Genomic DNA, 23,275 nt, shown 5'->3' with positions numbered 1-23,275 from the left:
ATCATGCCCGATTTTAAAATTACAGTCAACAACTAAAATGTAATGGACAACCAGGGATGGTGGTATACTCTGAGAGGTTGAGGCAGAAAAAACACATGCTGCAGTCTAACCTGGCAACTTAGCGAGACCCTGCCTCAAAATAAAGCTTTCTTTCACTGGCACCCAGGGCTCCCTGGAGTTAGGGATATAGCTAACCAGGGATCAAACTCACTACCTTGTGCTTGCCAGGCAGGAACTTAGGCCACTGAGCTAAATTCCCAGCCAGCTATCGCGATATAGCTCAATGCAAAGATCTTGGTTCTGGTTCTTTTTTTTTTTTTTTTTTTTTTTTTTTAAAGAGATTAAGACAAAAGAGGACATAACAAAGTAGATCAGAACAACAACACCGTACTTCACAAGACAACCCTAATTAACAGTAACTACCATAATGTCCTTTTCTTTGAAATAGTTGTGCATAACTTCATATACAATAATATCAAACATAACAAAATAGTATAAAACCATTCAAGAGAATGAAAGTATCACAGGGCATTCAGAACCAAATAACAGAGAACAATGGCTACTATATTATCTCATTTTCCATAGAAAATTTGTTTATACTATCACACATAAAATCCAATAAGATACAACAGGATAGAATCAATGGAAACAGAAGAACAAAAGCATGGTAGGACTTCAGAGTAACATGATATTAAATCAGCACTGGCTATTATAATGTCTTGTTTTCTTCAAAATAGCTGTTCATACTTTCACATATAATAAAATCAAACCAGGATAAAATCATTCCAACTAATAAATGCAAACATTATAAGGCTTCAAAGCAATGTAATAGGGAATCATGATTACTATAAACTCTTAGGTACTCTTACCTTTTTTTTTTTTTTTTTTTAAATTTATTTTTTGTCTTTTTCTTTTTTATCGGTACCGGGGATCGAACTCAGGACTGCCTGCTTGCAAGGCAGGTGCTTATGTCGCTGAGCTAAATCCCCAGCCCCACTCTTACCATTTCTTACACTAGGGAGGCTATATGGTATTTATACATGAGCGTTTGATTTATTTCACTTATGAATATGGTTTCAAGTTGCATCCATCTGGTTCTGGTTCTATACCCAGTACCACAAAAATAAAATACAGAAGACATATAAGCAGCTTTGTTGAAGAATAGTTCTAAAAATTTGACAACCATGTTTTCCATAAGAATAAAAGCAAAATTAGTTAAATGACAGCTTAAATTAAAAAAATAAAGGTTGCAAAAATCGGCAACCTAATATTGTTCTAAAAATTATTCAAATGAATTACACGTTAGAGGAAGCTAAACAACCAGTACTATTTGTCCCTCAAATCCCTCAGTCTCTAAGTGAAAGTTCCATCAAAAATAATTTCATAAAATAATTTTTTTCTCTTTTTCAATTTTAACCCTTCAATGCCCAGTGATCCATTTTTGGAACACTTATAACAATGAAACATAAATGAGAAAAGAAGAAAACACAGAAGAGAAGTTTTTTGTAAATGAGGAGAGGAGCAGAGGTTGAAGGGAGGTAGGGAAATGGAGAAAAAAAAAACAAGTTATATCATGTACAGGTATAAATTCCCTATGACGAATGTGATCATTATATATACCTAAAATGCACCAATAAAATCTGATTAAAAAAATAAAATCAGAAACAAGGAAAAAACCAGTGGCACATAATGAATTATGTTCTTTTCAAATTCATAAATTTTAGGGGGTGGGTGAGTACTGGGAATCAAACTCATGACCTCGCACTTGCCAGGCAGGCATTACGCCACTGAGCTATATCCCCAGCCCAGTCCTCAAATTCTTATTCTTTGAATTTTTCCAGGTAACCGTGTTGGTTACTTTTTTCTCACTGCTAGGACAAAATACCTGACACCCAAAATGAAGGAAGCAAGGTGTATTTAGCTCACAGTTTGTAGAGGTTTCAGTCTGTAATCAGCTGGGTCCAAGGCAGGGTGGGTGGCTCGTGACAAAGGGGCAACTATTCATGGTGAAAGAAAACAGTAAAAGCAACAAAAGCAAAAGGGGAGGAGTGCAAAGAAGACTCTTTCTGTCTGTTATATTGTATGTAGGCTATCTATCTTAAAGTAAGCGTAACACTCACATCCATAATCCCAGCACTGGACCACAAATCAATCACAGATTTTAGAAGACTACATAAGGCTTTGTGGAGACATCCAGGCACAAACCATAATAGTAACATATAAGAATTTCATGCAAAAATTAAAAATTTCAATCTATAGTGTTAATGGGTTAAAAATTGCCACATTCCCTATCTTTTAGAAAACACACAAACAATTAAAGAACAACTGAGCAAAGATTCAGCAAGCTGTTAAAATCTCATCTTTTAGCCACAATCACTCTTTTACCTCTCCTGTACTCAGAAGGGTCACTGAGCTGAACTCCACTTAATGCATTTGCAGAGTATATTGTGCATTTGCACTGTACGTGGTGGTGGGGTATGCTGCTCAAAAGAGAGCATTAAAAGGAAATTTAGTTGAAAATGAAAATCACAAAGCTAGCCGAAATTATCCAGGACAGCATGAAACCAGAAACCAAAGGTTTTGAATTTCTTTACCTCACCCTCAAGTGAAAACTGTTATCACTTTATAAAACTATAAAAAGATAAAAATAACTGAGACTACATAAAAAGACTTTTAACATCCTTAAGATGTCAATACTGTGCAATCTATAATCTAGATTCAATGATCTTCCTATTAAAATCCAGTGATTTTTCTGCAAAAAAAAAAAGGAAAACATCCTAAAATTCACATGGAATCTACAAGACCCTAAACAGCCAAAATAATTTTAGAAAAGAACAGTTCTTTTCAAAATTACTATAAAGTTACAGTAATCAAAACAGTATGGGGCTATGCTCAGTGGCACAGTGCTTGTGTGGCAAGTGCAAGGTTCTGAATTTGATTCCCAGTACCCCCAAACAAAAACACCTAATCAAAACAGTATGGCACTAGCACTAAAGCAAACATACAGACTAATAGGACTGAACAGACAGCCCAGAAATAAATCCTTAGGCATATGGTCAAGTGATTTTGGCAAGGATGCCAAAACCAATCAATGGAGAAAAAGCAGTCTTTTCAACAAACGACATTGGGAGAAATGAATACTCACAGGCAAAAGAATTGAGGTAGACCCTTACCTTAAACAAGAATCAAAACTTACCTCAGAATTAAAGACCTAAATAAATGTAAGAGCTAAAAGAAATGGGAAACCCTACATGATTTTGGATTGAGCAATGATAACATGTATATACCATTAAAAGCATAAAACAACAGAAGCAAAAATAGACAACATCATCAAAGTTTAAAAATTTTGCACATCATACAACATTATCAGTAAGTAAAAAGGCAGCATATGAAATGAGGAGAAAAATATTTTAAAATCCTGTTAATATCTGGAATGTATGAAGAACTACAACCCAACAAAAACCCCAATTCAAAAAATGGATAAAGGGCTTGGATAGACATTTCTTCAAAGAAGATACACAGATGTCCAACAAGCACATGAAAAAATGCTCAACATCACTAATCATTAGGAAAATACCAACCAAAACCACAGACACCTTTATACCCATAAAGATGGCTATTTTTAAAATGCAGAAATAATTATTTGGAGAAAATGTGGAAAAATCTAAAGTCCCTTAAGAGCTCTTGATGGAAATATAAAATAATATAGCCTCTATGGAAAACACTAGTGGTTTGTCAGAAGGTTAAACACAGAATTATCGTATGATTCAGAAATTCCATTCCAAACTATATTCCTAAAATAACTGAAGACAGGACTTGGATAATTACACACCACTACTTACAGCAGCATTACTCATAATAGCCCAAAGGTGGTAACAATCTTGAGTGTATATCAACAAATAAATGAATTTTAAAATATGGTGTATACACACAATGGAATATTACTTGGCTGTGAAGAGGAATTAAATTTTTGATACATATTATGAGCATGAACTAACCTCAGAAACACTACACTGTGTGCAAAGCAGAACACACCAGAAATGAAACAGCAAACATCTATGATTAAACTTATATACAGTAGCCAGAAAGGGACATTCATAGATAGAAAATCAAATAGAGGTTAGTAGGATAAGAAGAAAGGAAAACAGAGTTACTGCTTAGTGGTTCAGAGTTTCTGTTTTGAATGATAAAAACATTTTGGGAATAAATAGTGATCGTTTATACAACACTGCTGATATATTTAATAGACACTGGTGATACTTACACAGCAGGGTAAATGTATTTAACACCAATGAATGGTACCCAGTATGGTACAGATCTCCAGTGTCCCACAAAGGTTCATGTATTAAATGCCTGGTCCCAAGTTGAAGGCACTACTGGGAACTTGAGCAACCTTTAAGAGATGGGACCAAGTGGAAGGAAACTGCCTAGTGGAGGTTGCTGGGGTGTACCAACCAAGGGGATACTGAAACCCACACCCTCTACTTCCGGGCAGTCATGGGGTAAGCACTTTGTTCCACAACCATTCTCCCTACCATAATGTTTTGCCTAGCTACAGATCTAAAGTAACCGTTCCAGACAAAAAGCCAGCTGTCATAGTGCTGAGAGGCTAAGGCAGAAGGATCTCAAATTAGAAAATTTAGTAAGAACTTGTTTCAAAAACTTACAAAAGGCTGGGATGGTTCAATCCCCAGTATTGTAAACAAAAGAAAACAAAAAACAAAAACTATAGAAACTATATGAGGTGGTAAGAAATAAAAGGTCATTTAAAAAGCTTTGGCTATAGTACAGAAAAAATTACATACACCAAAAGCAGGCATGGTGGCACACACCTGTAATTCCAGCACTTGGAAGTTGAGGCAGGAGGACTGCTGTGAGTTTTAGGCCAGCTTGGGCTACATAATGAGTTCCAGGTCAGCCTAAACTACAACGCTGATGCAAATATATATATATATATATATATATATATCCCAGTATCTAAGTACTAATCCAGTAACTGTACATTTAAAAGACAGTTTCATTAAAAGTATCAATATGGATCTATAAAGCACTGAAGTATGAATACTGCAGTCAAGGTTATAGTCGGACAACCAAGTTAATGCAAACTATTACAAAGATTATTAAAATAGAAAAAAAAACAGAGAAATCATCTATTCTAATTTTTGCTGTTATAAAAAAAATAAAATGTAAAAGAATAAAATGCTGCTAGAGTCACCCCTGGAGTTATTCTCAAGGCATTTTACCTGCCAAGACATGAGCTTGGAAAAATCAGCAGCATATGTCCAAGCTAATTACAAATAAAATATCTTTTTATATTTAAAGATTCCTTAAAATTAGATATAAGGGTAGTAAAGAATCAGATGCCAGTAGAACTCAGCTAGTAACAACCTTCAAAATCAGAATGAATTCATTCTTCTAGTGCTAAATAAAATTTCAGAAAGAAGAAAAGGTTACCTATAAAAGTATCAGACACACGTGTAACAATGAGCTAAAATATGTCCTATTTCCATCTTGGCATCTGTAAATAAATAAATTCATTACTTGAGTCTCATGAAATATGTGCTATATACAAGGCCAGATCTTCAATACACATAAGCTTGACAGTATTTTGCACTTGCCTGTAGTAGCGTGACTGTAGGTATGTTGAACACACAGCTTTGGAAACATGACTGGCAGAACCGAAGTCGATGACCTTCACACGGTAGGGCTGGCGCACTGGATCCACCAGCATAATGTTTTCAGGCTTGAGGTCAGCATGGATCAGACCCAGGCTCTTGAGTTTCATCAGGGCTGTGGCTACCTGCTGTAAGATAGGCCTGATATACTTGAGTGGCAGTGGACTAAACTTATTCTGCTTCAAGAAGTCGTATAAGTTCTGCTCCAACATCTCAAACACAAGGCAGGTGTGATTCTTATGCTGAAAGCACTCATAAGAACGGACAAAATTGTACTCATCAGCATTTTCACTGCTCAGGCGGGACAGGATGCTCACTTCAATCTGGCCTTGTCTGGCGTAGGATGGGTGGTTCTTCAAGATTTTAATAGCCACAATTTCCTTGGTGCTCCGCTTCCAGCACTTAGCCACCTGCCCAAATGTCCCTCGGCCTAGGAACTCCAAGACTTCATAACTGTTGGTCATAGAACAAAGGATCTCATGCTGGACCAGCTGGTAATCCCCTTCTCCACTAGAACTGCTACTCTTTGTGGTCACAGTGGTGGTTGTGGCAGCAGCACCCACCACAGTCCTGTTTTGCAGCATGAGAGGTGGATGTTCTTCTATGATCTGCACACTACCGTTGCTGTCAACTTCCTCACTTTTTCTTTTCAATCCACATTTTTGATATGGCTCAAGCAAAGAAACGTTGCTTCTGTGAGTCAGGGTCTGGCTGCTCTGGAAGGTTGACGTAGCAGCACTGCCTGAGCTATCTGCAGCTGTTACAACAATGTGCTCTACCGCAGGAGCTGGGAGAAGGAGACCCTGGTCGTAAGCAGGAATACTGAAATTTGCTACCTGGTGAGAGGAGTTGGCTTGTCCTTGTGTGGCTGGGAGGGTTTTGCTGTGAGTATAATATTTGTCGTTGCTGTTCTGTCCCGAAACATCCCAGCCAGAGGGCTCTATTTTCAGTTTCTTTGCACTGCAGAAGGCACTCGACGACACTGATGGGGGGGAAAACACCTGCAGCTGTGATGCCATACCTATAAGAACAAAAAGAAAATGAGGCCACACTACTAAGACATGCAAGCTTAGCAACAGCGTGTATGAAAACACTTATAAGTGATAAAAGAAACATGATGCAATAATATTCCCCTTGTTTCAAAAGTTAATTCAGTCTTAACCTTATAATCATAGAAATACTATCCAGAAGTAAATACAGTAGTGTTCAGCTTTGCCTACTACATTTGAAAAGGATCACAGACAACTGATCAAGAAAAATAACCAGTTTGAAAATAAATGTAGAGTATCTTCTGAAGAAATGTAGAACAGAAGAAAATAAAAAAGAAAAATGAAGCTGTTTTTGTGAAAATATGGAGAGAAAAAGTGGTAACAGTTCAGGGGCTGGGAACTTACCTCAGTGGCTTACGCACTTGCCTGCTAAGTATAAGGTCATGAGCTCAATCCCCAGTATAAAAACAAAACAACAAAAAAAAGTAGTAACAGTCCAGCTGTCCTCAATATCCCCCTGACACCTCAACCTCAGTAACAGCGAAAAATAAATCCATAAATTTTTCCAGGATAAGTCAAAACATTTGACATAGCATTCAAATCAATTCATATTTATCTGCTCTATTTTCAACCACCTGACCTTTGGAAACCTTGGGATTCCTCATCTTCCTCCACATTTTTTCTCTTTTTCAATATTACTATCCTGGCATACTCTTATAATCCCAGCACTTGGTAGCCTTGAGGCGGAAGGTTGGCCATAAGTTTGAGGCCAGCCTGAGCTACATAAATGAGTTCAAGGGCAGCCCACACTACACACAAAAACTCTTGTCTCCACAAAAAAAAAAACTACCCAAGATTAATCCTTTGCAAAAGACTCTAAATTCTCTATCTCTAAATCTCTAATTCAGACCCCTCTCTTGAACTCCAAACCACATATCCTAATGCCCACTTGACAGTGCAACTTGTGTATCTTATAGACAACTGTAACTCAATGTCCAATGTTACATCCTGTATCTTTCTCTCAATTATGAGATGGCACTACACACCCTACACTCAATCAGAAATCAAGGAGGCATCCCTCATAATGAATAGGGAAACCAAGACTTATATAATGGTACTAGCTCAAGGGTCATTCTGAAAATCAAATGCGCTAACACATGTAAAGTGGTAATGCCTGATACACATTTAATCATATTCATTCTCTCTATGCCTCCACATCTAATCTTCGTCTCATCAATTCTGTCTCCTAATCATATTTCAAAGCAGCCATTTTTCTCTACTGTTATTGACACCATCAAACTGCTGTGAGCCTCCAAATTAATTGCCTTAAATGCCTTCAGAGGATCTTTGCTTTTAAACAATGCAAATCAGACATCTGATCTCTGTTTATAACCACCTTTCTCTTCCTTCCCGCAGGGTTTTCCACTGCTTTGGGCATAAAGATCAAAATCTCTATTTCTGCTGTAACAGGTCTCCAATACTGCCTTCCTACACTCCCCACTAGGACTCCTTCATTTCAGCCACCCCGCCTTCTTCCTTCATTTCTTGCAAGACCACTCCATATCCTCTCAACCCCATGCCCTCTAATGTGTTCAAAACTTTCTACTGAGAATACTGTTCCCTGACACCTCTGCCACACAAACATTCCCCTCATCATTCATATCCACCTTGCACTGCCACAGCAACCTCTGTTGCCATTAAAAATGGAAACTGCTTCCTTACTGCTACATTCCCAGCCTCAGTTTAAGTTCCACAAGGACAGATACTGTTTTGTTCTTTCCCATGTATCATTACAGCCTACCACAAACTCTATTAATACCGTTATTATTTGTTGAGTGAAAGAACTGATACCTATTTTCCAACCTCATACTACAACTGCCGGCCACTCACACTAAACTGCAGTATTTTCAAATTATTTTTTTCTTCTTTATTTATTTTATTTCTCCTATCTGTACAACTCTTACAATACGGGAGACTTCTCCACTCCAATACATATATCATAATTTTACTAGTAATAAGAGAATAAACACAACTAGAAGGTAAGGAAATAACGATGTCACAGAACATCAACTAACAATGTGTACATTTTTTTGTGCTTGACTACAATTAAAAACCATCTGTACTGAACTAGTCAGTTGAAAAGAGGAACAGATCTTTAACCTTCAATTTCTACATTGTGCCCTGGATTTACTTTTTTCCATAATTTCTATGAACTCTGAAGAGTAAATTAAAACTTAGGTTACTGCAATTTAAGTGCGATGCTCTAAATATACAATATCTTGTTCTATCTATGCTGCTGACATAATACCAAATATAACAAAAGAAAAATCTCAAACTATATATATCCTTTATGAAATTTTCCTATTAATATACAGGTAAAAGTATTTGTTATCATCCTAAAACTCAGCCAAATTAAACAAGGAAGCAAATCTTCTAAATTTGTTTTCCACATAAAAACAAAGCTTTGCAAATCGGGAGAAGAACAGAGATTGAAGGGAGGATCATGGAATCAGGGAAAAAAGTTCTATCAGGCATAAATTCTCTATGATGAACATGATTGTTATGTATACCTAAAATGTACCAATAAAATCTAACTAAAAAATTCGTTTTCCATGGGCTGGGGATTTAGCTCAGCAGTGTAAGTTCCTGCCTGGCTAGCACGAGATCATGAGTTCAATCCCCCGTACAAAAAAAAAAAAAAAGAAAAAATTTGTTTTCCATTTTATCTGTTGAGCTGCTGGTTTTAACACTCTACAAAAAAATAAATAAAACTTTTATATAACTAGAAGTACCTAGTGAAATAATCTGAAAATGAAATTTGCAGTTTGTAATAACTGACCAGGAATAGGTGTTCATAAGGTAAAACTGAAAAGAATTCATGGAATATAATACCATATTTTTAAAAATATGTTCATACAAAATACATGCTGGCAAGAATGTGAAGAAAAAAGGAATCATTCTACATTGCTGGTTGGGATGCAAATTAGTATAGCCACTATGGAAAACAGTACAAGATTCCTTAAAAAAATAAAAATTGAAACTACCAGATCTAACTATACCACTCCTGGATATACAGTATACCTGAAGAAAATGAAGCCAGCATACAATAAATACAGCTGCATACTCATGTTTACTGCAGCAACATTGACAATTACCATGACTTGGCAACAAATGAATGAATAAAGAAAATAAGTATATATTTGCACTACACAATGATATATGACAGTCATAAGAATAAAGAAATCAGGGGCTGGGGATTTAGCTCAGCGGCATAAGCACCTGCCTTGCAAGCAGGCAGTCGTGAGTTCGATCCCTGATACCGATAAAAAGGAACAAGACCAAAAAAAAAAAAAAAAAAGGAATAAAGAAATCATGTCATTTGCAGAAAAATGGATGGAAATGGAGATTATAATACTAAGTGAAATTAGACACAGAAAGACAAGTACTACATTGCCATGCTTTCTCTCATATGCGAAAGCCAAAAAAAAAATTTGAAAATTAGAAAAAGTGTTTTGGGCCAGGGATTTAGTTCAGCAGCATACACGCATGCCTGGCAAGCATGAGGTTGTGAGTTCAATTCCCAGTACCAAAAAGGAAAAAAGAAAAGAACCTAAAAGTAGAAGAAAAGGACAAACAGAGGAAGTGGCAAGCAAGAAAGGATTTGAATAAGGCAAAATATAGGCATGTATAAAACTTAATAATCTGTATAATTAATGGGTTAATAGTTATAAAAATTTTAGGGATGGGAGTGGTCACACACACCTGTAATCTCAGCACTCAGGAGGCTAAAGTAGGGAGATTACAACAAACTCAAGGCCAGACTGGGCTATATAAGGAGTTTAAGGCCAGACTGCTACACAGTGAGACTGTCTCAAAATATAATAATAGTTAGAATAAAAAATTTAAATGAAAATAAACAATCCTATGACGGGGGCTGGGGATATAGCTCAGCAGCATAAGCACCTGCCTTGCAAGCAGGTGGTCATGAATTTGATCCCCAGTATCGGAAGAAAACAAAACAAAACCTGCTAACAATCCTATGACTAAGCTATTCATTATACATTACAAATTTACTAATAAAACTTTTGTATATTAAAAAAATAAAAACCTACTCACAACCAGATATCTGAAATACTGTATTTATGAGAGTAAAGTTATTGCTAACTTTTTACCAAGATGCAAAATAACAGAGAATGATGATTTCAAATCTCAGAGACTAAAAAAGCACAAATTCTAAGCTAAGATACTTTTCTATATAAAAAGAATATAATTCTTATTCAGAAAGGCAAATTTAACCCACCCAAAGGGAAAAGGAACCACCCAGAATTTCACAACAAGGGTATGCTGTGTGAAACTCAGTGCACATTTCACCAGCAGGACTGTTACCATGTGGCTAACACATCCCAACCTCAGCTAACACAAGTAGGAAGAAGGCAGAATCAAAATGGCCTTTAAAAAACTCCACAACCTTTATTTGTATTATACTCTGAAATTAAGCTAAAAGCAGCACTTTCTACACAATAAAGATACTATATTTCAAATACTTGCCTTTGCAAATAAAGAGGCAATTCTCTGCCTTGACAACCCACACCCGCAGAAAAGGAACAGGATTAAGATCTGTTTAATTTTTACTATGTAAGACAGTTAAGCAAATTACAAATATTTTCAACTAATATGAGAAGCATTCCCAATAAACTAAAAGTTACTTCTGACTTCCTGAAAATGTTGTAGCTCTTTGTTCTAGCAATGAATGAAGTCTTTTTCACTTCAAACCCCACTTTCCAAGGACTTAACCAATGACAAATTTTCCCACTGCACTAATCCCAAACTAGAATTAAAAGGTAAATATTGGTAGATGTACTTACTGCTAAAAAGAGAATTGAGTCACACTAGAATCCAAGGCTTTCAAAAACAAAGGAACAGCTTTCCCACTCTCTGGGGCAAGGTCACAACTCTTTTAACATCATTTACAGTATTAGTACTATAAGCTGATTGATAATCTTATTATGAAGAATTCAAATATTATAACCCTGAATGGAATGATTTAGTGTGACAACCAAGTTATCATTCCTGAATGCTTTGTCCTCAATCCTCAGTGACTTCCATCTTTTCCCCAGCATACCTATAATAAATTTTTGCTAATGGTGTCACCGTTGTATCTTTAACACAATTTAACAATGGTAGCCTAAATAACCTAAATCAGTATCACATATTGATTTTTTCCCTAGTACTTGTTATTAGCTGACGTATACAAAGATATATATATATATATATATATATATCTGCCAACACGTAAGAGAGTATATGCTTTGTAAAAATAAAACAAGACAATTTGGGAAGAAAACTACATCAGAAAATCTAGACATCTCTTTAGACTCAGTTTTCTCTACTATGACTACTATACAATTCTGGACTACTTCTTCAAACAGCACAGTTGGTCTCCCCTTAATTGAACTCAGGTCTCCTTTCTAACTTCTCTCTGATTCATTCTTCCATCTTACAATGCAAGCTTTTAAATATTCACTTCTGGAAAAAATTACCTGCTCTCCACTTAACACCATAAGATAAGGTCCAAAAGTTCTAGTTTGTATTATCAGGCCTTACAAAACACAATTACTTATGTGGTCCGCATCCATCCACTGTCCCCAGGCACTCACCTTCTCTGGTTACAAGAGTAACCAGCAGCATCTTCTAGCAGCACCTTCTCTGGTTACAAGACTAAGCCTTACTTTCTCCTACCCTAGAGTTCCTTCATAAAAAAATGTTCCTTTCCTCAGCTTCATTTTTCCCTCTTGACCTTTTCCTAACTTCTTATCCTTAGAGTCTCTGCTTAAAACTCACTACATCAGTGAGTCAGAGTCTGCTGATCTGTATCAAAATCTCTTCTTGCTTTCATCTCAGTCACATGACAGGACTATGGTTACTAGTCCTTCACACCAATGGAAAGTGATGAAATTGTGAGCCTTTCATATTTCCCTGTCCATCTGCAGGAACCCTCAAAGACCGGGCTTCCACTATGAGACAACACCCAAGGAAGAGAAGAGTAACAAGATGGCAGGAACATGGCAGGATCATTTGATCATGCAGAGCTGAACTACCTGCTCTCCTGAAATGATCACTTTGGCCAGAAACATTTGCTTTAGCTTGTTTTAAGAGAAACTATTTTCTTTCAGCTACATTATTTAGTGAGCCTTACACTGACAAACACACACAGAGAGTTTGTTGTGTACAGGAATGCTATACTAATGCTATACTAACCTAATACTTCATATTAAGTTAATTCCTGGTAAAGTGTGGGAGATAACTCTAGTGACGTCCCTTGAATGCGAAACAGTAAAGGGTCTCAAAGCACACTCTACTACTACTTTACACTTACCACACTTATATTACCTATTTCTAATAGACATACTGAGGACTACTACCAGTCTGCCAGGGGCTATTCTGGAAACAAGATAATAGTGGGATTCAGGATGAACAAAATCCTTATTTTCTAAAATTTACATTCTATTGGAGACATAGACACGCACACACACACATGCACACGCACACACACAAAAACAGCAGGTAATGATTAAGTGCTATGAGGGAAACAAAACAATATGATTGAGATGGTGGTAAGCGAAGACCCTGGGCAGTGGTGGCATTTAAATTATGATCTAACAAGAAGCCATTTCTGTAAAACAGAACTGGGCATAAACAGATAGGAACATCTTTGGCCTGTCTGAAGAAGAGACGAGAACAGATGGAATGGACCAATGGGGAAAATAGAAGTAGGACCTAAAGAGTTAAGGAGGAACAAATCACATACTAACTTGTGGGCAAGTCTGGATTTTAAGTACAATCATTTGTAATTATTTCAGACTTCTTTTCTAGTCAAATCTTTTATCCCTAAGATACATCCACAGTGCACTGATTTCTGAACTGCAAGTTCTATAAAGACAAGCTTCAAATTGCAGAATAGTAGAGTGCCAGAATGTCACAGTTGTTTTCCCTTTTTTTACTTATATTTTTATGGCGAAGAAGTTGAGACAGAGGCTTGCTATGTAGTTCAGGCTGCTCCTGAACTCACTATGTAGCCCAAAAACAGCTTGAACTCACAGTGATCCTCCTGCCACCATAACTTCCCAAGTGCTGGGGGATTTCAGTTGTGCTCCACCATCCCCATATTTTTTTAAATGATCACTAGCATCTATCACAATGGTTAGCACAGAGTACGTGCTAAATATTTGCTACAGTTAATGGTCATAAAAAGATGACATTAATTTTTCATATATAAATATAAAATCTACCCCCAGAACTCCACCAAAAGACTTCTAGATTTAATAACCAAATTCAATAGTGTAGCTGGATACAAAGTCAACCCTCAAAAATCAATAGCATTCCTGTACACAACAAACTCACTAATACAGAACTTATATACAACACCTTACACAATAGCATCCAAAAACATGAAATACCTAGCAATCATTCTAAAAAAGGAAGTAAAAGATTTTAAACCGAAAACTATAGTTCTCTGAAAAAGGAGATATATAAAACAAAGTATTATGCTGCTATAAAGGATAAGCTTGAGACATCTCTAGCTAAATGGATGTACCTTGAGACTACTCCTAAGTGAAACAAATCACACACACATTTAAATACCACATTGTCTCTCTAGTGTAAGAAGCCAAAAGTGTAAATAAGGACCAAAATGTATACTAGATATTGAGAAATGGGAAGAAAATGTTCAAATGAGAAGAGGAACTAGGGAAAGAGGATGAATACAGGAAGAGACCAGAAAAAAATAAAAGGAAAAAATGAAAAGAAAACTTTTGTAAATAAGCAGGGGAAGAGGGGCTGAAGGCAGGGGAGGAAAATATGAAAAAAAGAAGAAAGATATATCACATACAGGTACAAATGCCCCATGATGAAGGTTATCATTATGTATCTAAAATGTACCAATAGGGTGTGTGGGGTAATGTATGCCTATAACCCCAGTACGTTAGGCAGAGGCAGGAAGACCACCACATGGTCAAAGTCAGTTTGGGCTACATAGTGAGTTCAAGGGCATCATGAACTGCATAGCAAGACTCTGTTTCAAAAAAATAAAAAGGTAAAATGTACCAATAAAATAAAAATATATATAAAGTCTCAGCAGTAACTCTGACTAAATTAAAGAAACACTAACACAATGAGACAGAAATTGGTCTTTTGTCTGCAAGAAAATATACATTTAATATATATGAATATACAAATACATAAACCTATGTATTTAGACATTTAATATATATTTATATACTAGTGTTCTAAATACAGTAATACCAAATAATAAAGTAATTTTGAAACCCTAAGGATACATTTTGGATCAAATTTCCCCCACCCCCTTTCCTGTAATACTTCCTTCCTCCAAGCCAGTTCCCCAACTGGCATTGCAAAAATAGGGTGTGGAAAAGGTGGTGTTATCTGACAATGCAGTAACACTACAATTCTGTGAAACTTCTGCCATTTCAATCCATTTTCTTATATTTCGGTAAAGTGGCTGAAAGATGCTTTCTCTCTAGGCAGACTATGTTATCCTATTCAATAATTCTCCTGGATTTGTTTTGAATAATGAATCTACAGTAGTAAAAGAAAAATAGATGCTGTTAGTTAAAAGATAATTATTTTAGAAGTCTACAAGGGCTACAAAATTTAGAATAAAGAAAACTATTCCTTGAGTTTCCAACATAAAAAAGGCCAAATTAACAAAGCTGAGATCAATATAAAACAAATACTAGAAGACTGTTCAAATCAACCAGCAAAGGCAGAATGAAAACAGGACTTAAAAAAAAAGGGTTGGCAGATGTGAGGTAGATGAAGCTTTTTCAAGACTTAAGATGACTTTTCCAAGTATGCCAATGGATGTGGAAAAATGAAAAATTGTGCAGAATAAAATGTATTTTACTGGAGAAATGCTAGAAGAAAAGCACAGAATTTTTATGGCTAAAAGAGACCTTAAAAGATTCTTTCTAAAATCTTTTAATTCCAAGATGGAAAAAAGGAGACTCAAAAATCCAAACAAGTTTTACACAACTAATGAGTAGCAAGCTAGCAAAGAATTCAACTTTTCTAATTTTTTTCAGCAAGCACTCTGCGAACATTGTAGGGGTCCCCTTAAAGAATTAAAAAGAAATATAACTAAGTTTCCCCACCTTCAGTGACCTTAGAATTTTGCTGAAGTGGTATGTTATCAAAAGAAGAAGAAAAAAAAAAAAAGATGTAAATATTTTTAAGTACCAAATTATGCACTACAAAAATGCATTAGAGACATCTAGGACTTTGATGTCAACAAATAAAAAAAAAAAAGACTATGAACAAAACAAAAAAGGAATCACTCTGGGCTGTGTGCCTATAATCCCTACTATTCAGGAGGCTGAAGCAGGAGAACTGCTTGAGATGTTTGAGATCAAAACAGCAAGACTCTGCTTCCTTTAAAAAAAATAAATAAATCAGTAATTGTTACAGTGGGAGTTGAAAGAAAATGATCTTGATAACTTGTGTTCAAAATAACATGAAATACAAGGAAAGGAACTAGGGAGAAATATTTTCAAAAGAAATAAAAAAGACCATTAAAAACTACACTGCTTTTTACACAGTCATGAAAATGAAAATAAAAGGGTAGATGGCAGATCAAGTAGCTCATGTTTACAAAATTACTTCAAATTACAAAAGGCCCAATTATAACACATAGCTAACAAGCTACACAAGTTCCAAGTGTAAGAAGTTCACAAGGCAGGGTTGGCTCACTGATCTCTACCAACAAACCACTGATGGAGCTGTGCTTGTAAAAACAAAAACCCAGAATAAAACAATCCTATTTTCCAGAGAACTGTGAAATATGACATACCTGTGTTTTTCTTTTAGAAGGCAGTTCTGGTTTGATTTTAAACCTTGTTACCAACCAACCTGCTCTAGAATCAATACAACTATACCCAGAGATAGATGAACTATTCACAAAGGTATCACCAGCAAAAGTCCTACTTGTCAACCAGAGCCTGTAAGATTTACAAGCTCGGGGCTGGGGATTTAGCTCAGCGGCATAAGCGCCTGCCTTGCAAGCAGGCAGTCCTGAGTTTGATCACTGGTACTGATTTTAAAAAAAAAAAAAGATTTACAAGCTCTCATTTACCATTTTGCTGTTAAGATGCGTTACTGGCTAGGCTGCATCCAGTTTCAACCACAAGTACTTTACCAAAATATCTTTCAAGCCAAGAACAGTATCTTAAAGTCAATGACATGCTTCATCATACCAATACTATAACACAGAACCCTGAGATAATTATATGCAAAGATCCAAAATCACTACCTGAATACCAGTGATGAGGTAAAATGACTTGTTAGATTTTTTTAATCTTTTACAGAAAGCTTTCGGCTTTGGTACAAAAAAAGCTGGTAATGGTTTGTATTCTCTATAATCTTACTCGAAAAAAAAATTTTTTTAATCTTACAGGCCAGGAATCAGAAATAGCTTTCCACAAACAAGGGCAAAATTGTAGGTTGTCCTGAGGACATCAGCCTCTTAATTTAACCCCACTTCATCTGGAACAGGAAGCCACACTGCTGTTTTCACCAGAGTTACTAAGAAACAAGATAAAGACCGGGTTGGAAGAGAAAAATCTAATATTTTGATGCAATTCTGTCAGCGATAGACAAGAAAGCATCGTAGGGCAGGCACGCTGTGTTAACACACATCTATAATCACAGATACTTGGGAATCTGAGACAGGAGAATCACAAGTTCAATGCCAGCCTGGGCAAATTAAGGAGACATTGTCTCAAAAAGGGCTGGGAATGTAGCTAAGCGTTCCCGGGTTCAATCCCCAGTACCATAAGAGAAGAAAGACTGCATCTAGGGCAACCTTAAAATCAATTTATCTAAAATCAAATCGTGGTTAAGTGGAGAAAAGATTTACCGGAGCTCGGGGTTGTTTTTTTTCTCCTTCCCTTCCCAGCCCCTCGCCCCAAACAGGAAAGAAAGCGCGCCCAGCATAAACACAGGCTATTGCTCAAGGTTTGTCACCACAACAAACTGGAGATTAAACCAGCGCTCCTGGAGACCAACCCTTTCTTCACGGTTGCTAGGCACAAAAAGGGATTCTTCTCTGCCGACCTGTGAATAGTGTAGGTCTCACACAAGTTTTGGTTTTCTTTATTGTTTTTATTTTTAATAAAGCTTTCCTAGGGGCGACAGGCACCAAAAGTTTGCGTTGAGACAAATCTCTAGAACTGGCTTGCAGAGTATACATTAGGTGGGCTGGTCCCACGGAGTCTCCATCATCATTACTAATTACAAAGCTAACGAAGGACTACTGAACGTCAGCGGCGAGGTTAGCAACGCTTCCACACCCACCCCACCACCATCGTCTTCCCCAGACACCGCTTCCTAGTTCCAAACAGCACAAATAATCCCAAATCACGCCGGCCACCACAGGTGTGAAAACAGGCACAAGTCTCACGTTGGGAACCTGGCACCAACAGCCTGGGGAAAAACCTGGCAACAGACAGCCGGGTGGGGAGACGCAGGGCGGCCCCTGTCACTTGAGGACAACAACACGCCCTGGAGATAAGTGGCATGAGGAGTTGCCCCACAAGCAGCCAGCCTTCCTGGAAACCTCATCCAGTTCTGCGGCCCCCGGTGCAGGGCAGGGGCTGGTGGAACGAGGCGCCCCCCCGTAGGCAAGGCGATCGCGCGCAGCCCCGCCGGCCCGGCCCCGCCTCAAAGAGTTCCCCGCCGCGGCCCCCAGGCCCTCGTCCCCACTCACCGCCGGTGTATCTGGTTCTCAGCCGCGAGTTGGGGCTGCCGTGAGGAGACGAAATCCGGGGCCCCGCCGCCGGGTCATCGTACCCGCTGCGCAAGCCGGCCCGGGCCCCGGCCCCCGCCCTCCGGCGCCGTCCCCGCGCCCCTCCCGCGGAGGGAGCTTCGCCAGCCTCCTGCCCGCTCCGCCTCCCGGCCTCGTTCCGCCGCCGCCGCCACCGCCGCCTCAGCCCCACACGCTCGCTCCTCGGCCTCCCGTTGCCGTCCGGGGCCACAGCCGGGCCCCCTCACTCCGCAGCTGCCGTTGTCGCCAGACCAGACGAGTGGAGCCCCGAGCGACCGCCTCCATCCGGCCAGCCCCGCCTCGCCGGAACCATTCACCCGCCTCGCGCCATGACACCTACTGAGGCGGAAGTGCAGAGAGGCGGGTGGATCAGGGCCGCTGCATAGTTCCGATGGCCGTGGGAAAGCGGGCGCCTCCGTGGGGAGCCAGCGTGGACGAGTATAGAGGCCGAGTCCACCGGCCCCTCCACACGGCAGTCCTCTCGGTGATTTACTGGTGCCTGGTGACTGTAAAGAGTCCAGCTGTAAAATATAATCCCAGCCAGTGTGACATCACCGCAGTCTGGTGTGACAACCCCGGAGATTGGGCAACGCACCGGGAGGTTGTGCGTACCTGGGAAGCCCCCAGTGGGGTGAAGAGCTACAGCAGTTTAGCCTTTACTATTTCCTTTCTAGGCGGAGATATCTAGCAGAGTGGCAACAGCGTAAAGATTCTGCACATGAGGTGTCCCTTAGGGAGCTCTCCCATTACCGCCGTGGAAATCTGTATTCGCATTAGGTGAGCTACAATAGCTGTGTTTTAAACCTAGCCCTTCAAAACATGCAATGAACGAATACAACAATTTTCTGGCTTCCACCGGAAGGTTGTACGCCTCAATATTCAGGAAACTACGCGTTGGACCGTGAGTTCTGAAAAAATGAACACTAGGTTATCCTAGTAGAATTTGCTGTCATCTCCCAAAGTCAAGAGATTCAATAGGACTTGAAATATACCTCCTGTTGTGTAAAACGTTCTGATTCCTAAGATGGGGAACATTTTTAAGGAGACTAATGTCATCTATTAATTTGTTCCATCCCAAAAATGCTATCCGCATCAATGAGTGAACCCTAAAAGGTGACTGCCAGGCACCGCGAGTGTTTTCATCTTATCCAAGGAGGAGAACAGGTGTGATTAAAGCAGGATTCTATTAATCAGCTGTTTCTCAGATCTCACTTGTTATACATCCTTGATTTCTTTGGATCCCATCTCACAAAGACAGAATTTTTGTAAAATATGCTGCAGTACCTTTTAAGGGAAGTCATTTGGGTTTCTCTCTGGCTTAACAACACTGGGAGCAGTTCCATGTTATTGGGAACAGGCAAGTTTTATTTCCCTAGAGGACCAGGGTTAGCAAAAGCGTTCAATCCCGTTGGGCAGTTTTGTTTGCTTATTTTCACAGAAACTTCCTTCTTGCTGTTTAAAGAACATGAAGTCCCCACATTGGGCTGACCCTGGAAAGATCAAGACATAAAGAGTGAATGAAGATGGCTGCCTGATGAGCCAGGAAAAAGGCAGAAACTTGAGGTCAGGGGTTGAACAGGTCCTGCTCAGAAAGCAAGCTTCAAATTGCTTTTAATTGCTTAGCATGCTTTGGTTCAGCCTAACTCTGGCATGCTTCTGATTTCTTGTTCAAGTTACGTTCCTTTCCTCTTTTCAAATATATCCCAAAATTTTCTTTTAGAGAGCCTTCCCTGATTAATTTCCACACTGTTCTAATTCCATGTCTTCACCTGACTACTTAATTTACTTATTTATATCGTATTTATACTTGTTGATCTCTATTTTCATTGTTCTTAGGTTGTTTCCTCAATCTGTCTTATTATACAGAGAATATAAAGTCTAGTGTATTCTCTATTCTAATGTCATTCATTCATCCAGGAAATTGCTTTTGTACCTGTACTATGTCACTGGGTCAGATGAAAGATGAATAAAGCATGGTCTTTTCCCTCAGAGAGCTTACTGTCTAAAGAGAAAAAAAATGCATCCAGATCCATGACTTGAATGAGGGAGTCAGAAAATATCAGAGAAGTTAGTATTTGAGTTTGGTATAGTCAAAGAAGTTTTATAATTTAATGCAGCTGGAGGTCATTTGTCCATTAAACATCTATAGAGTAGAAGAAAAAATGTATTCATATCCAAAAGTTTATAGTTCAACAACAAAGAAAGGAGGATGTGAAATTAGTAAGGCAGGTACAGTCAGATTTGGAACGACAATGAAAGGCTGGAAGATATTTAATCAGTTAATATGAGAGAACTGGTGATGGTGAGGAAGACAGCTGTCTAGAGTGGATAAAAACTGGAGGAAAGACATCTAATTAGAAGAGCAAGATGAGGATTTGGTCACGCAGGAAACATGGAGACGGGACAGATAAATAATTCCTAACAGACAAAGTCAGGGCAGCTGAAAAAGATGAGGCTGTGTAGTGGAAGCATTCAGGTCACATACAGGATATGATGTCCCTCCAGGGCCTACTTAGAGTCTGGATTCAGTGTCACAGACAAGAAATCACTTGCTTATGAGCTTCCGTGCTTAAGGCCAAAAAGGAGAACCTGACCAGAGGGCATGTCTTGTGAAAAACTAAATTTAAAAAAAAAGCTAGACAAATTATCCAAACAAGTAGTGAATCTAAGGGGCTAGGAAGAAAAACAAAATTCAATCAGGAGCCAACAGATTACAAAACTGACAAAACCAGATGAAAGTGAAGGTCTGACCTAAAGAACAGGAAGCAGAACCTGGAAAAATCCCTTAAAGCAACTGAAAGGAAGCCTCAGTGATTTCCGAAAACTAGATCCCAGAAAACATTGTTTGGATTTTTTTTTTCTGTTTTGTTGTTTTGTTTTTAAGAAAACCTTTTATTTGGAAATAATTTCAAACATACAGAAAAGTTATGAAAGTAATAGAGATTATGATATTTCCTTTTATCTAGATTTAGCAACATTTGTCCCTTTTTCTTTTATCATTTGTGTTCTTAAATTAGCTACTTAGGTATGTTTCCATACATACATACTTTTCCATTTGGCAGTAAATTGTATGCATTGTGCCCATTTACCCCTTAATACATGACTCCTTAAAAATTATATTCTCTCTTTTTTAAATTTTATTTTAAAGAGAAAAACATAAACAATGAAAACAAGTTTCAAAACAGGGTAGTTGGACAGTTACAATTCTTGTGGCCACAAGAAGGTCTTGTTAGCTCCAGGGTTCATGTGTTCATACCCTGTCTCAGGATAAAGGAAGAAACTGTTCAAAACAAAAGACAAATGGTGATAGGGGAAAGGAACTGTCCAACTACCCTGTTTTGAAACTTGAACTATAAACTTTTAGCTATGATGCATTGCATATCAGTGTCTTGTAGCAGTTATTCAGAGTATAGGACATAGACGTATCTTGTCTAAACAATATTGGCACAAAACATTCTTTTCAAGGAACAAACAGGCTAGCTGTATACCTTAAATGTCTTGTATGTACATATATTTTTTCCTTTTAGCCCTTCTTCCTTTCCCCTATCACAATTTGTCTTTTGTTTTGAACAGTTTCTTCCTTTATCCTGAGACAGGGTATGAACACATGAACCCTGGAGCTAACAAGACCTTCTTGTGGCCACAAGTACAACAAACAGCAATGAAGACAAACAGCATTCTGAGAACAAATGAGAAGGAAGCAAAGAGTGGGTCCTTAATGATGTAGTTAAGCTTTCTAAAGAACCTAGAACAGCCCACTTCTGGACTTCTTCTTAGGTAAATGTTATGCTTTAAGCCACTGAAAAGATACATATTTTAGGGCTAGGGGTTTAGCTTAACAGCATAAGCGCCTGCCCTGGCAAATGTGAGGTTACAAGTTTGATCCCCAGTACCAAAAAAAAAGATGCATTTTTTTATTCTTAACTGATACTAGGAAAAATTTTCTAAGAGGAAACTAATCTTTCTTTGAGAGACAAAGAAGAAATAAGGTGCTGTGAGGTAAGAGTAGCAACAAGGACTGAGGTAACCAGTGAATCTGGCAATTAAGTAATCACTGCTAATTTTGGTAAAAGCAATTTCAACAACATAAAGGAGGCACAAGTAATATGGTTCCTACGTAATATAACTTACAGTGGGAATGATGACTGACCAGCTGGGAAGGATGATTTGGTCCAACTGGGTGACAGAATTTATTCTGGGCAGTACATTTATTCAGTTCTCAAAATTCAAGGAAAGTATCTGGGTCTGAGCTATCTACATTAGCTATACTATATCTGGGCAGCCATGAACACAACAGGACATGCTGGGGACAAGGTCTCAGCAGAAAGGATGGCTATATGGAATAGGAGTCTGGATGCGAGGTGTGCTTATGAGATTAAAGGAGAAGGTTTAAATAGAAGGAATTAAAAATAAGAGAAGGTGAAACCAAACAGAGGTGGTGGTTGTACAACACTGTCAATACATTGAGTGCCACTGTATTCCTAATTTTGTTTCAAGGCTGGGAATTGAACCAGGACTTTGTGCATGCTAGGCAAGTATTCTATCACTGAGCTACATCCCCAGCCCCAATTTTTCTAATTATTAAGGGTCAACCCACAGGCTAGTCTAGGGAAGAGCAAATGCCTTGAGTTCTCATCCAACCTGTGTTTACTGCTCCTCAGACCCTCCTTTCCCATAGTTATTTTAAAGTCTCTTTTTTCTACATATGAACATTTTACTCTCATCTTGGTCATATACCATCCCTTTATTCAGTGAAGCCAAGGGATAGGGCTTTT

The 23,275-nt window shown here is 38.2% G+C and overlaps 1 protein-coding gene across 2 annotated transcripts in view; it reads right to left on the bottom strand.

The window, feature by feature from the left end:
- The window catches only part of Hipk1 (homeodomain interacting protein kinase 1), a 52,038-nt gene extending 33,049 nt beyond the window's left edge, over nucleotides 1-18,989 (bottom strand). Inside the window, exons 1-2 of one of the 2 annotated variants that reach the window (XM_063255755.1) lie at nucleotides 18,841-18,989; nucleotides 5,619-6,696 (exon numbers count right to left, since the gene is read on the bottom strand). In XM_063255755.1, coding sequence (XP_063111825.1) covers nucleotides 5,619-6,694 — 1,076 coding nt within the window. In that variant the 5' untranslated portion in view covers nucleotides 6,695-6,696; nucleotides 18,841-18,989. Of the gene's footprint in view, nucleotides 1-5,618; nucleotides 6,697-18,443; nucleotides 18,648-18,840 lie in introns of those variants that run through there. The other variant, XM_063255750.1, reaches the window with a different exon arrangement.
- Nucleotides 18,990-23,275: the final 4,286 nt, after the last annotated feature.

This window comes from Cavia porcellus, unplaced genomic scaffold, assembly GCF_034190915.1.
Source record: "Cavia porcellus strain 051 isolate PalLab524CR breed Dunkin Hartley unplaced genomic scaffold, mCavPor4.1 scaffold_1, whole genome shotgun sequence".
NCBI classification, from domain to species: domain Eukaryota; kingdom Metazoa; phylum Chordata; class Mammalia; order Rodentia; family Caviidae; genus Cavia; species Cavia porcellus.
Note: the sequence above shows the minus strand (reverse complement) of the source record. Positions and strands in the feature narration are given on the sequence as shown.